General features: G+C 46.0%; 1 protein-coding gene across 6 annotated transcripts in view; it reads right to left on the bottom strand.

The window, feature by feature from the left end:
- The window catches only part of LOC139534455 (GRB10-interacting GYF protein 1-like), a 41,071-nt gene that overhangs the window by 14,433 nt on the left and 13,609 nt on the right, over positions 1–13,029 (bottom strand). For 3 of the 6 annotated variants that reach the window (XM_071333616.1, XM_071333618.1, XM_071333617.1), the window contains exons 5-20: positions 10,663–10,758; positions 10,459–10,576; positions 9,890–10,001; positions 9,384–9,598; positions 9,072–9,286; positions 8,843–8,927; positions 8,437–8,676; positions 8,083–8,258; positions 7,701–7,860; positions 6,730–6,983; positions 6,538–6,647; positions 5,674–5,774; positions 5,467–5,540; positions 1,261–1,398; positions 793–990; positions 88–281 (exon numbers count right to left, since the gene is read on the bottom strand). In XM_071333616.1, coding sequence (XP_071189717.1) covers positions 88–281; positions 793–990; positions 1,261–1,398; positions 5,467–5,540; positions 5,674–5,774; positions 6,538–6,647; positions 6,730–6,983; positions 7,701–7,860; positions 8,083–8,258; positions 8,437–8,676; positions 8,843–8,927; positions 9,072–9,286; positions 9,384–9,598; positions 9,890–10,001; positions 10,459–10,576; positions 10,663–10,758 — 2,486 coding nt within the window. The remainder of the gene's footprint in view (positions 1–87; positions 282–792; positions 991–1,260; positions 1,399–5,466; positions 5,541–5,673; positions 5,775–6,537; positions 6,648–6,729; positions 6,984–7,700; positions 7,861–8,082; positions 8,259–8,436; positions 8,677–8,842; positions 8,928–9,071; positions 9,287–9,383; positions 9,599–9,889; positions 10,002–10,458; positions 10,577–10,662; positions 10,759–13,029) is intronic. The other 3 variants (XM_071333619.1, XM_071333622.1, XM_071333621.1) reach the window with 3 other exon arrangements.

Raw genomic sequence — 13,029 nt, forward strand, 5'->3', positions numbered from 1 at the left:
AGGGAGAGAGAAAGAGGGAGAGTGAGATCAAGGCTTTCGGGTGCATGTATAGCGAGAGCTCTACTGAGAGGTGTTGTTCACATCTACCTGAGTGAGGGGCTGCTGCGGCTGTTCTTCAGACCCTGCATGCTGCCACCTCTGGACTGGTTCTTCACCGCCTCCTCCCACAGACCCATGGCCCCGCCGCACCCAGCCTTACCCTCCATCCCCCCTCCGCCTCCCCACAGGCCCCCTGGGACGGCACCTCCGTCCCCCCACTGACCCATGGACATGCCTTGATGCTGAGGAGAGAGAGAGAGAGAGAGAGAGAGAGAGAGAGAGAGAGAGAGAGAGAGAGAGAGAGAGAGAGAGAGAGAGAGAGAGAGAGAGAGAGAGAGAGAGAGAGAGAGAGAGAGAGAGAGAGAGAGAGAGAGAGAGAGAGAGAGAGAGAGAGAGAGAGAGAGAGAGAGAGAGAGAGAGAGAACAACAATATTAGACCAGAGTGGACAGGGAACCAACAGAAAGCATCCAATGTCATACTAATGCATTGTACCGTGCCGACAAGCATTTCCACAGCCTCTCATTGTGAGTGCTGTATGTGGGAGTGTCAGCACTCGGTCTCATTCTTCCCATTCTTTGGATGACATGTTTGTGCTTGCACAGTCTATCGCTTCCTATTCGAGTAGTCCTTCTCAAGCCGAGTGAATCCCAGAAATTCTGAAGAACACTGTACACGTGTGTATATGCTATTATACAACTTTGCGGTCTTATCTGTGTGTGTGTGTGTGTGTGTGTGTTTTAGTAACTACTCACGCGTTCCCTCTGTTGCTGCTGGGCTCTCTGCTGCTGTTTGAGAAGCCTCTCGGCTTCCTGCATGTCCAGCAGACTGAGGCCCTTGGCCCCTGGCTTGTTGAGGCCCCCAGTGCCCCAGCCAGACCCCACCCCGGACCCTGAGCCCTGCTGAGGTGCCTGCTGGAGGAGCTTCATGATCAGATCCTGCTGCTGGCGACACTGGAGGGGAGAAACACACACACACAGCGTGAGGGTACTTTATGTACAAGATAAGATGGAAATCCAAAGATACATAGACATGCATTATACCCCCCCCCCCCACACACACACACACAGACAGTTATCGAACTAGCCAACAGTGCAAATAACTGAACACACACTATAAAGAAAAACAATTAAAATAACAAAACATGTCAAAGTACTCAATACCCTCTGAAACAGTACAGGTAAAAAATCTTCCTATTTCATCAGCTCTATCATTGTACTCACCTGTTTGCGTCTGAAGATCTCCTCCTCCTCCCTCCTCTTCTGCTCCTCCTGCTGCCTCCTTTTCTCCTCTCTCCTCTTGCGCTGCTCCTCCTCTTCGCGCTTCGTCCTGAGTTCAGCCTCCCTCCTCTCCTGCTGGAGCTGCCATTGGGGTCAGAGGCCAGGAGTCAATGTGGAAGACCACTAGGTCAATACAGACTGAGCTATTTCAACACATTTTTGCTTGTTAGGTTTTTCCATGGGAAGAATACCCCTAATCTAAAAATGTTTTAGAAAAGGGCCAGAATATACAGTGCAATCGGAAAGTATTCAGACCCCTCGACTTTTCCACATTTTGATACGTTACAGCCTTATTCTAAAATGGATTAAATTGTCCCCCCCCCCCCCCCATCAATCCACACACACGATACCCCATAATGACAAAGTAAAAACAGGTTTTATTTATTACAAATAAACTAAAATATCACATTTACATAAGTATTGAGACCATTTACTCAGTACTTCATTGAAGCACCTTTGGCAGTGATTACGGCCGTGAGTCTTCTTGGGTACGACGCTGCAACCTTGGCACGCCTGTATTTGGGGAAATTCTCCCATTTTTCTCTGCAGATTCTCTCAAGCTCTGTCAGGTCAGATGAGGAGTGTTGCTGCACAGCTATTTTCAGACCTCTCCAGAGATGTTAGATCGGGTTCAAGTCCAGGCCCTGGCTGGGCCACTCAAGGACATTCAGAGACTTGTCCCGAAGCCACTCCTGCATTGTCTTGGCTGCGTGCTTAGAGTTGTTGTCATGTTGGAAGGTGAACCTTCGTCCCAGTTGGAGGTCCTGAGCGCTCTGGAACAGGTTTTCATCAAGGATCTTTCTGTACTTTGCTCCGTTCATCCTTCCCTTAATCCTGACTAGTCTCTCAGTCCCTGCCGCTGAAAAACATCCCCACAGCATGCTGCCACCACCATGCTTCATCGTAAGGATGGTGCCAGGTTTCCTCCAGATGCGACACTTTGCATTCAGGCTAAAGAGTTCAATCTTGGTTTCATCAGACCAGAGAATCTTGTTTCTCATGGTCTGAGAGTCCTTTAGGTGCCTATTGGCAAACTCCAAGTGGGCTGCCATGTGCTTTTTACTGAGGAGTGGCTTCCGTCTGGCCACTCTACCATAAAGGTCTGATGGGTGGAGTGCTGTAGAGATGGTTGTCCTTCTGGAAGGTTCTCCCATCTCCACAGAGGATCTCTGTCAGAGTGACCATCGGGTTCTTGGTCACCTCCCTGACCAAGGCCCTTCTTCCCCGATTGCTCAGTTTGGCCGGTGGGCCAGCTCTAGAAAGAGTCTTGGTGGTTCCAAACTTCTTCCATTTAAGGATGGAGGCCAGTGTTCTTGGGGACCTTCAATGCTGCAGTCACTTTTTGGTACCCTACCGCAGATCTGTGCCTTGACACAATCCTGTATCGGAGCTCTCCGGACAATTCCTTTGATCTCATAGTTTGGTTTTTGCTCTGACATGCACTGTCAACTGTGGGACCTTATATAGACAAATGTGTGCCTTTCCAAATCATGTCCAATCAACTGAATTTACCACAGGTGGACTCCAATCAAGTTGTAGTAACATCTCAAGGATGATCAACAGGACATACCTAAGCTCAATTTTGAATCTCATAGCAAAGGGTTTGAAAACGTAAGGTATTTCTGTTATTTATTTGTAACTAAATGTTAAAATTTCTAAAAACCTGTTTTCACTTTGTCATGATGGGGTATTGTGTGTAAATTGTTGAGGAATTTGTTTTATTTAATCCATTTTAGAATTAAAGGCTGTAACACAACAAAATGTGGAAAAAGGGATGGGGTCTTAAAACTTTCAGAATCCAGTGTAGACATGCCAGCTGAATTCAGAGACTGAAAGACTCTTGGTTCCAAGATATCCTCAGTTTGATATACAGTACCAGTCAAAAGTTTGTACACACCTACTCATTCAAGGGTTTTTCTTTATTTTGACTATTTTCTACATTGTAGAAACCAAAGTGTTAAACAACTCAAAATATATTTTATATTCGAGATTCTTCAAAGTAGCCACCCTTTGCGTTGATGACAGGTAAAGGTGACATGAAGCTGGTTGAGAGAATGCCAAGAGTGTGCAAAGCTGTCAAGGCAAAGAGTGGCTACTTTGAAGAATGTCAAATATAAAACTTATTTTGATTTGTTGAACACTTTTTTTGGTTACATGATTCCATGTGTGTTATTTGATAGTTTTGATGTCGTCACTATTATTCTACAATGCAGAAAATAGTCAAAAGAAAGAAAAACCCTTGAATGAGTAGGTGTGTCCAAACTTTTGACTAGTACTGTATGTGACCCATTTCAGGAAGCTAGGCGTATGTCGCATGTCACTACTTCACAGGAGAGGCGAACGTCTTTATTTAAAAAAATAAAAATGTGTTTTTTGGGGCAGAAATGCCATCTGGAACATGTGAACTTTCATGTGTCCTCATAACAAACATGAATTCCATCTGTAAATACAATTGTTTAATTACAAGCTTAGTTGGTTTAGCCGCGGAAAGACAGGAAGCCATGACAGGAAGCCATTCCCGCTAGCCATGATTGGCTGAGATAATGGATGGGCTGGAAATTCAATTCAATTCAATTCAATTTTATTTTATATAGCCCTTCGTACATCAGCTAATATCTCGAAGTGCTGTACAGACACCCAGCCTAAAACCCCAAACAGCTAGTAATGCAGGTGTAGAAGCACGGGAGATGAGTTTCGATTGGTCTTCCATGTAGCATGCTTCTGTCTATAACGTGAGCTGCTCAGTATATGTTGATAGTCCTTTCTACTGCAGCGTTTTTGAAAGATATAACGTAAGCCATCAAGAACTATAAAAGTTATGCTACTTTTCTCAACAACATTGATGCCCCTGAACTTAGCAGGCGCTATATACAGATCAGTGGGAAAAAGTGATGGGCTACTTTCTGCACACGCCACGGTCAGTGTGAACCGGAGTGACTTGACATAACGCTGGCCAAACAAACCTGAGTTAAATTGTTCCATGTACATGGGTAAGAGTCTAGCTGCAAGTTAAAAGCGTACTGTTAGCTAGCTAGTGAACGTTAGCTTGCTGGCTCGCTAGCTAACGTTACGTGTATGATCTGTGTAGTAATATTATTTGAACCAGAAATCCATTTGTATTGCTAGTTATAGCCTTATAGCCTAATGTTAGCTTGCTAACATTGAACCTAGTTGGTTAGCTTTAGTTACCTGCAGATTCATACTACAGCGATGACAATGTTTTGTATTGGTAGTAGTATGAGTTGGGATTATGCCGGTTCATTGTTTAGCTAGCTACGTGTCGAAACAAAGACTCCACTTCGACAGATGATTACATTACTCATCAAGTTAGCCAGGTGTGATTACACTCATCTATTGTATTTTATGAACATGACAAGTGACCCATCCACTTAGCTAGATGTTGTTTGGCGGTGGTTATAGCATTTCTTTCACATGACCCATCAATTTAGACAAGAGTGTCGGATGGCGTCATGTAATAATTATTAAATATTTATACAAATATTTTTTATCTGGACACTGTTTTTGATATTGCTACTATGTAAGTAACCATTTCACTGTACCGTTTACACCTTCTGTATCCTGTACATGTGACAAATAAACGTAGATTTGATATTGCCTGTGTTTACCAGAAACGGTAATGTGAACAACATGACTTGCACCAAATTCAGATTAGGATATAGGCCAACGATTAGATAGTAAATTTTTACCTCGTTTTTTTCTTATTGTAGGCTACTCCTATTACCACTTTGATATCTTTGGCTGTTAACTACACTACTCACTCTGTTTAGCACATGGCGTCACATGGGAATCCTTAACGAGATGGGTGGGGCTAAGGCTTTAGAGGGTGTGAACGATGCTGAATGGGTGTAGACAAAGAAGAGCTCTTCAGTAGATGTACCAAAAGGGCTATTCTCTCAAAAGTGGGATTACAAGTTTATCAACTTTCAAAGCAGAATTACATTCCCATTGTGCCCCAACTGCAGTGTATGATGTACCATTTTCTAGCTGTCTCTTTAATCCAATATAAAAAACACAATTTAATTTTTTTCTACATACGACCGAATCCAGGCGGTCAGTCACATAAATTTATGTGGAAATCTACTATGGTGTGTTACTAGGTTCCCACCGCCAGAGGGCGCCAGCACTCACCTTCTGAAGCTGTTCGAGTGTTGGACCCTGAGTTGAAGAATTCATTGTTAAGTCCCATAAACTGGCTTCACCGCCTGCATGGACAGGAGAGAGAAGGGGGGGATAAGAGAGTGTTGGAAAGTCATCTCACTCTATACTGTGGCAGTGAGCAAAAAATTCACAAGCACTGACATTGATTGATGAATGTATTCGTATGCGTCAATGTACCTGATTGCTGTGAAGCTGAGGTATGCATGTCCCACATGGACCCTGTATCTGGCACTGACATTGACCTGTTCACTGAAGGCATCATACCTTGTTCTCCACACCTAGGACACAAAAGCGAGAGACTTGTAAAAACATGGAAACTGCAAGGGAAATGCTTACCAGACAGGGGTTGGAACCGGGAACAGAACCGAAAACCGGAAAAGACTGACATTTTTTGAGGAACAGAATTAGAACCGGGAACGAAAGTGACCTATACTGTTCCAGAACAGAATTCTTTTATTTTAAAAGAATGGGAACAGATTAATAATTTATTTTAGGTTCTGGGCATTTTTTTCCCCAGCCCCACAAAAAGCGTTGCTAGTATGTGTGCGTAGGCAACTTGTCCCTCCTCTTTCAAAGCATAGTCTAGTAGCCTACTGATGTTAAAAGTGTGACTCCGAAATAAGGGAGAGAAATGTTTTATTGGAGAAGAATCGATTAAACTTTTCAATGCCAGTTATGTTTTACATTGGCTTTATTAACTACAAAAAAAACGTGTTATTTATATTCTGGTGCTGCTCTGCACACTCAAGCTTGTTAGCTAGCTAGCTGGTCCAACATTAAGCCAACTCTCTGAAGTTCAAACACATTCAAAGTTCATTCATAGAAGCCGCTCCTCCGTAGGTATAATCTGTGGGCCTAATTCAGAATGAAACGATTTCAAAATAAATATAGTTCCAACCCCTGATATCAGCTGCAAGATTATTATTTTGTTATAGCCTTTTCCTTTTGTTACACCTTTATTTGATAAGTGGCTCCACTTTGCTTAGTTCCGATTCCATTGTCCACAAAACGTAATGTGTCATTTTTTCCCTATGGAGGTACCTGTTGATGAGCTGGAATAGCTGCTGCTGCTGCTGGAGCTGCTGATAGAGAGCTGCTGCTGCCAAGTCCTGTTGCTGCTGCTTCTTCAGACGGTCCTGATCCATGTTACCCTGAGAGGAACACACAGGAGAAATACAGGAACAGTCACACACACATGAGATACATACAGGCTACGTGTACGTCTCCACATACCATCCTCCCCACCCTATCCCCAGCTGCCTCACTCACAGCAGGACCCCGGGGTGGCAGCGGCTGAGGGCGCGGTGGTGGAGGTCTCACCAGCAGGGGCGGTGGGGAGGGCCCGGGGGCGAAAGGCACGCGCCCCCACATCTTGATGACGTCGCCCAGCGGCTGGAAGCCCTCGTCGCAGCCCCTCTTCACCAGCAGAGACATGGAGAAGTAACCTGCCTGGAACCACTCGTACATCTCCAGCGTGGTGAACGGACCTACGGGGGGGTGGAGGGAGAGTAGTGACACACAAATGAAGGTATAGGAGAAAAGAGGGCGAGAGGGAGGATGTTGTGAGGGGAAAGAGGGCGAGAGGGAGGGTGTTGTGAGGGGAAAGAGGGCGAGAGGGAGGATGTTGTGAGGGGAAAGAGGGCGAGGGAGGGTGTTGTGAGGGGAAAGAGGGCGAGAGGGAGGATGTTGTGAGGGGAAAGAGGGCGAGAGGGAGGGTGTTGTGAGGGGAAAGAGGGCGAGAGGGAGGGTGTTGTGAGGGGAAAGAGGGCGAGAGGGAGGATGTTGTGAGGGGAAAGAGGGCGAGAGGGAGGATGTTGTGAGGGGAAAGAGGGCGAGAGGGAGGATGTTGTGAGGGGAAAGAGGGTGAGAAGAGATGGCAGACAGGTGAGAGGTGCAAGTTGTTGCCTAGGGTATCTGCAATTTCCTGTGTGTGTCACAGGAGGTTGGTGGCACCTTAATTGGGGAGAACGGGCTCGTGGTAATGGCTGGTGCGGAATAAGTGGAATGCTATCAAATACAACAAACATTTGGCTTCCATGCATTTGATGCCATTCGCGCCGTTCCAGCCATTATTGTGAGCCGTCCTCCCCTCAGCAGCCTCCACTGGTGTGTATGGTTTTGTATGTGTACATGTGATTGTGTGCGTCTCCCCACATTTGGCCTATGTGCAAGTGTGTATGTATGTTGCGACTGTGTGCGTGTACCCTGGATCTCTGCCTGGGGGTCCTTGTAGAACCACTTCATGGCAGCGTCGTGGGAGAGGGGCAGGGCGGAGGCTGTGTTTCTGCTCTCCTGCAGCGTCTGGGTAAAACACTCCTCCTCTAGAGATGTGTCCTGCAGGGACGCCACCATCTTCTCTGCCTCCTGCACACAGAGGAAGACAGACAGACGGGGGGGTCATAAAACACTACATCACTTATCTGGGCTGTACTCTTACCAATGTTTCCTCTGTAATATTACTACATACTGAGACCCGAGTGTTGTTTCGGACCAAACCAAAGAGGAAATTCTCAATTGAAGGTGCTTTTTAGTCCAGGGTTTCATATGTGTTCAGGAAACCCGTCCCCAGACTAGTAGTGTTCGTACCTGTTGCAGGTGCTTCATGCCCTCGTCGTCCTCGGTGTCACCCCCTGGTGGCGGGGGGAGGTGGGTAGCAGCAGAGGAGGAGGAGACGGAGGGAGGGGGTGAAGGCAGACTGGAGGAGGTGCTGGGGCTCTGCTGGGTGGTGGAGCCCTCTGCTGGTGATCCTTCAGGAACTACTACTACAACAACAGAGCAATGAGTCAGTGGGGAGGACACAGAGTTAAAACACAGAGAGAACATGGCTAGTGTTCACACAATTTCTATCTATAAATGGTTTCTTTTTCACAGGTCTGTAAAATTCAAATCATTTAAACTTCATTAAAGAGAGAAAGAAAGAGTAACACAGAACACTAGTACCTTCACTTGGCATCTTGCTGGCCTTGGCAGGGACAGGAACAGCGAGAGGAGCAGGAGCAGGGAGAGGAGCAGGAAGAGGGTGGCTGTCGGCCATCTGAGAGGCCTCCAGCTCAGCCACTGTGAGGGAGAGCTGGGGCATGGGGGGGTTGAGGCCCAGGGCTGGAGGGGCAGGGGGAGAGGAGGAGGGGGGGCTGGTTCTGTTCTTCACCTCCCCGTCACTGGCTGATTCCTTGACGTCAACTAGAGCGAGGAGAGGGTGAGGGGGAAAAAAGGCCAGAAAATAGAACGTTATTTTTTAAATGACTTTTAATTAGGAGAGATTGAGTTGAAAAACACTCATAAACCTTTGAGATAAAGATATCAATTAAAAAGTAACTAAAGGTAAGAAAGAGTGCAGCTCCCTCACCTCTCTGTCCTCCATTCATGATCCTCTCCATGCCAGACAGGCTCTCTTCCTCCTCCTCTATCCCCTGGAAGTCAAACTCCTCATCCTTTGACAGAGACAGACACAATTAGCTGAAAATGTATTACTGTCACCCACCAACTGAATTCACAGAATAACTAGACACAGAAAGACAGGCATATTTGTAGACGACCTCCTTGCACGCATGCACACTAACACACCAACACCCTACCTTGGATAGGGGGAGGAAAGCTCCGGATGCGTCGAAGGTGCCCATTTCTCCGTCCTCTTCATCAGTGCACCACTCAGGCAGTCCGTCTCTGTCGTCATCTAACCCTTCGCTCCCGGCCCGCCTGCGACCTCCTCCGAAGTCAAACTCACACTTCCTGCGACGACCCTCAACTGGACCGTCGTGCTCCCGCCAGCCTGCAGACCTTGGACCTCCGTCTGAAAGAGAGAGAGAGAGATGAAGGGAAAGATAGAGATAAGGTGACATCACTCTGTGCTGTGTGTACGTCTCCAGAAGAGTGTGTGTGTGCGCTACCATCTAATCTACGTGCTCCGGCCAGTCTCCAGCTGCCTCCTGGGTCGGCCCCCTCCTCTTCCTCCTGCTCCTCTCTGAGGGTACGCCAGTTCTCACTGTCAGACCGCGTGTAGTCCTTCCTCGGCACCCCCGGCACAGGGACACCCGTCACCTCCTCTAATCCAACACGTACCCCCTCCCTGGCACGTGCAGGCTTCTCAAAACGCCTCTCGCCCCTGGAGGAGGAGGAGGGGGAGAATAACTTCTATTTTCCAAGTTACTCTTACATTTTAAGCCTTACCTTTATCTGAGCCGGGAAGGTCATTTCTGAAAGACGAGTCACTTGGATTAAGGACGCCTTCAACAATTTCAATTAAATCTAAAAATCGCTCCTCCGGTTACTTAGTAACCAATAAGCTTCTCATTCACATCCTAAAATGACTAATCATTTCAGATTTCAAGGCAAATGGGGAACGAGTGAAACAGTAGAGAGAGACAGGGTAGTAACAGAGGCAGTGAGTGTTTACCTGTCATCCCAGCTCTGGCTGCGATAGATCTCTCTGGCTCCGCGGCCGAAGCCCACCTCTCCCTCCTCAATACTTCTTTGGTAGAATCCTCCACTCTCTCCTCGGCCTCGCCCTGGAACAAGAACACACAGAGACACGCTCAAAATCACACTCAAAACAAACTGCCATTTCCTTCACTCTACCAGACCGGACACACTTGAGATTCATATGCAAACAACGCTGTGCAAGCAAAGGGAGTACATAAGTACTGTGAGTTTAACAAGGTGAGCACATAAGCAAGGCAGTAAGACAGGGACTATTTAGACAGGGCCAAGAGGAATCCCAGACGTCAGATGAGATCACAAAAGCTAAACACATAAAAGCAAGCCTGGCTTAAATAAACTGTTTACCTTTTGTGTTGTTATGGCTTGAGCTCAGTGCGCCTTTCATTTGGTTAGAATTCACCCATAGGCACAGATCTGGGATCAGCTTACCCTCCCTAAATCCTAACGTAAATATTTGCTTTCCCCCCACAAATGGTTATCTTAGATCAGTGTCTTGAGGGCAACAACACGTGTGTTTCTTCTCACCTCGGCCTCCACCTCGTGTGGTGCCTCTGCCTCGGGCCATGCCCGCTGGGGCGACTCCACCTCCTTTACCCATGAGCCTCATCACAGCCACGCTGTTCACAGACATGGAGAAGTTCCTCTGGTAGAAGAGAACGGAGGAATGTACAGAATGCCAGATGGGTGGGAACAAGTGTGTGTGCGTGCGTGTGTGTGTGTCTGACCGACCTGCTCCTCCTCAGTGAGAGGCTCCAGTGCCAGTGGCTGCATGGGCTCATCTTGCAGAATAGCAGCAAACTCCTTATCCTGCATGTCCTCTGGGGCCTGGACACAACAACAAAGAACAAAACAACACAATGTAAACAAACACTACTTCCTATGGGACTGGAATGATCCAACACTCAACTGTACAATTGTAGCATAGACTCTCACACTGGTAGGTCACAACAGGCCAGTTTTCACAATTAGGGCAGGTTGCACTGACCCAGATTCAGCCTACTGCCGGACTAAGTGGTAACAGTAGTAGTAGTAGCGGTAGTGGTGTAATAGTAATAGTACTAGTGGTGTAATAGTAGTAGTAGCAGCGGAGTAATAGTACTAGTGGTGTAGTAGCAGCGGAGTAATAGTAGTAGTAGTAGCAGCGGAGTAATAGTAGTAGTAGTAGTAGTAGCAGCGGAGTAATAGTACTAGTGGTGTAGTAGCAGCGGAGTAATAGTAGTAGTAGTAGCAGCGGAGTAGTAGCAGTAGTAGTAGCAGCAGCAGCGTAATAGTACTAGTGGTGTAATAGTAGTAGTAGTAGCAGCGGCGTAATAGTACTAGTGGTGTAATAGTAGTAGTAGTAGTAGTAGCGGAGTAATAGTAGTAGTAGTAGTAGCGGAGTAGTAGTAGTAGTAGCAGCGGAGTAATAGTACTAGTGGTGTAGTAGCAGCGGAGTAATAGTAGTAGTAGTAGCAGCAGCGGAGTAATAGTAGTAGTAGTAACATCGGAGTAATAGTAGTAGTAGTAGCAGCGGAGTAATAGTAGTAGTAGTAGCAGCGGAGTAATAGTAGTAGTAGTGGCAGCGGAGTAATAGTAATAGTAGTAGTAGTAGTAGTAGCAGCGGAGTAATAGTACTAGTAGTAGCAGCGGAGTAATAGTACTAGTGGTGTAGTAGCAGCGGAGTAGTAGCAGCAGCAGCGTAATAGTACTAGTGGTGTAATAGTAGTAGTAGCAGCGGAGTACTAGTAGTAGTAGTAGCAGCGGAGTAATAGTAGTAGTAGTAGTAGCGGAGTAATAGTAGTAGTAGTAGCAGCGGAGTAATAGTACTAGTAGTAGCAGCGGAGTAATAGTACTAGTGGTGTAGTAGCAGCGGAGTAATAGTAGTAGTAGTAGCAGCAGCGGAGTAATAGTAGTAGTAGTAACATCGGAGTAATAGTAGTAGCAGCGGAGTAATAGTAGTAGTAGTAGTAGCAGCGGAGTAATAGTAGTAGTAGTAGTAGCAGCGGAGTAATAGTAGTAGTAGTAGTAGCAGCGGAGTAATAGTAGTAGTAGTAGTAGCAGCGGAGTAATAGTAGTAGTAGTAGCAGCAGCGGAGTAATAGTAGTAGTAGTAACATCGGAGTAATAGTAGTAGTAGTAGCAGCGGAGTAGTAGTAGTAGTAGTAGTAGTAGTAGTAGTAGTAGTAGTAGCAGCAGCGTAATAGTACTAGTGGTGTAATAGTAGTAGTAGCAGCGGAGTAATAGTACTAGTGGTGTAATAGTAGTAGTAGTAGCAGCGGAGTAATAGTAGTAGTAGTAGTAGTAGCAGCAGCAGCAGCGTAATAGTACTAGTGGTGTAGTAGTAGTAGTAGCAGCGGAGTAATAGTACTAGTGGGGTAGTAGCAGCGGAGTAATAGTAGTAGAAGTAGCAGCGGAGTAATAGTAGTAGAAGTAGCAGCGGAGTAGTAGCAGTAGTAGTAGTAGCAGCAGCGTAATAGTAGCAGCGGTGTAATAGTAGTAGTAGTAGTAGTAGCGGTGTAATAGTAGTAGTAGTAGCGGTGTAATAGTAGTAGCGGTGTAATAGTAGTAGCGGTGTAATAGTAGTAGCGGTGTAATAGTAGTAGTAGTAGCGGTGTAATAGTAGTAGTAGTAGCGGTGTAATAGTAGTAGTAGTAGCGGTGTAATAGTAGTAGTAGTAGCGGTGTAATAGTAGTAGTAGTAGCGGTGTAATAGTAGTAGTAGTAGCGGTGTAATAGTAGTAGTAGTAGCGGTGTAATAGTAGTAGTAGTAGTAGTGTAATAGTAGTAGTAGTAGTAGTAGTAATAGTAGTAGTAGTAGTAGCGGTGTAATAGTAGTAGTAGCGGTGTATAGTAGTAGTAGTAGTAGCGGTGTAATAGTAGTAGTAGTAGTAGCGGTGTAATAGTAGTAGCGGTGTAATAGTAGTAGTAGTATAATAGTAGTAGCGGTGTAATAGTAGTAGTGGTATAAAATAGCAGTAGTAGTAGTCGTGGTATAATAATAATAGTAGTAATAGTAGTGGTAGTGTAATAGTAGTAGTGGTGTAATAGTAGTAGCAGCAGCAGCAGTAGTGTATTAGTGGAAGTGTGTGTGTGTGTGTGTGTGTGTGGTAGTGGTGTAA

This window comes from Salvelinus alpinus, chromosome 11, assembly GCF_045679555.1.
Source record: "Salvelinus alpinus chromosome 11, SLU_Salpinus.1, whole genome shotgun sequence".
NCBI lineage: Eukaryota > Metazoa > Chordata > Actinopteri > Salmoniformes > Salmonidae > Salvelinus > Salvelinus alpinus.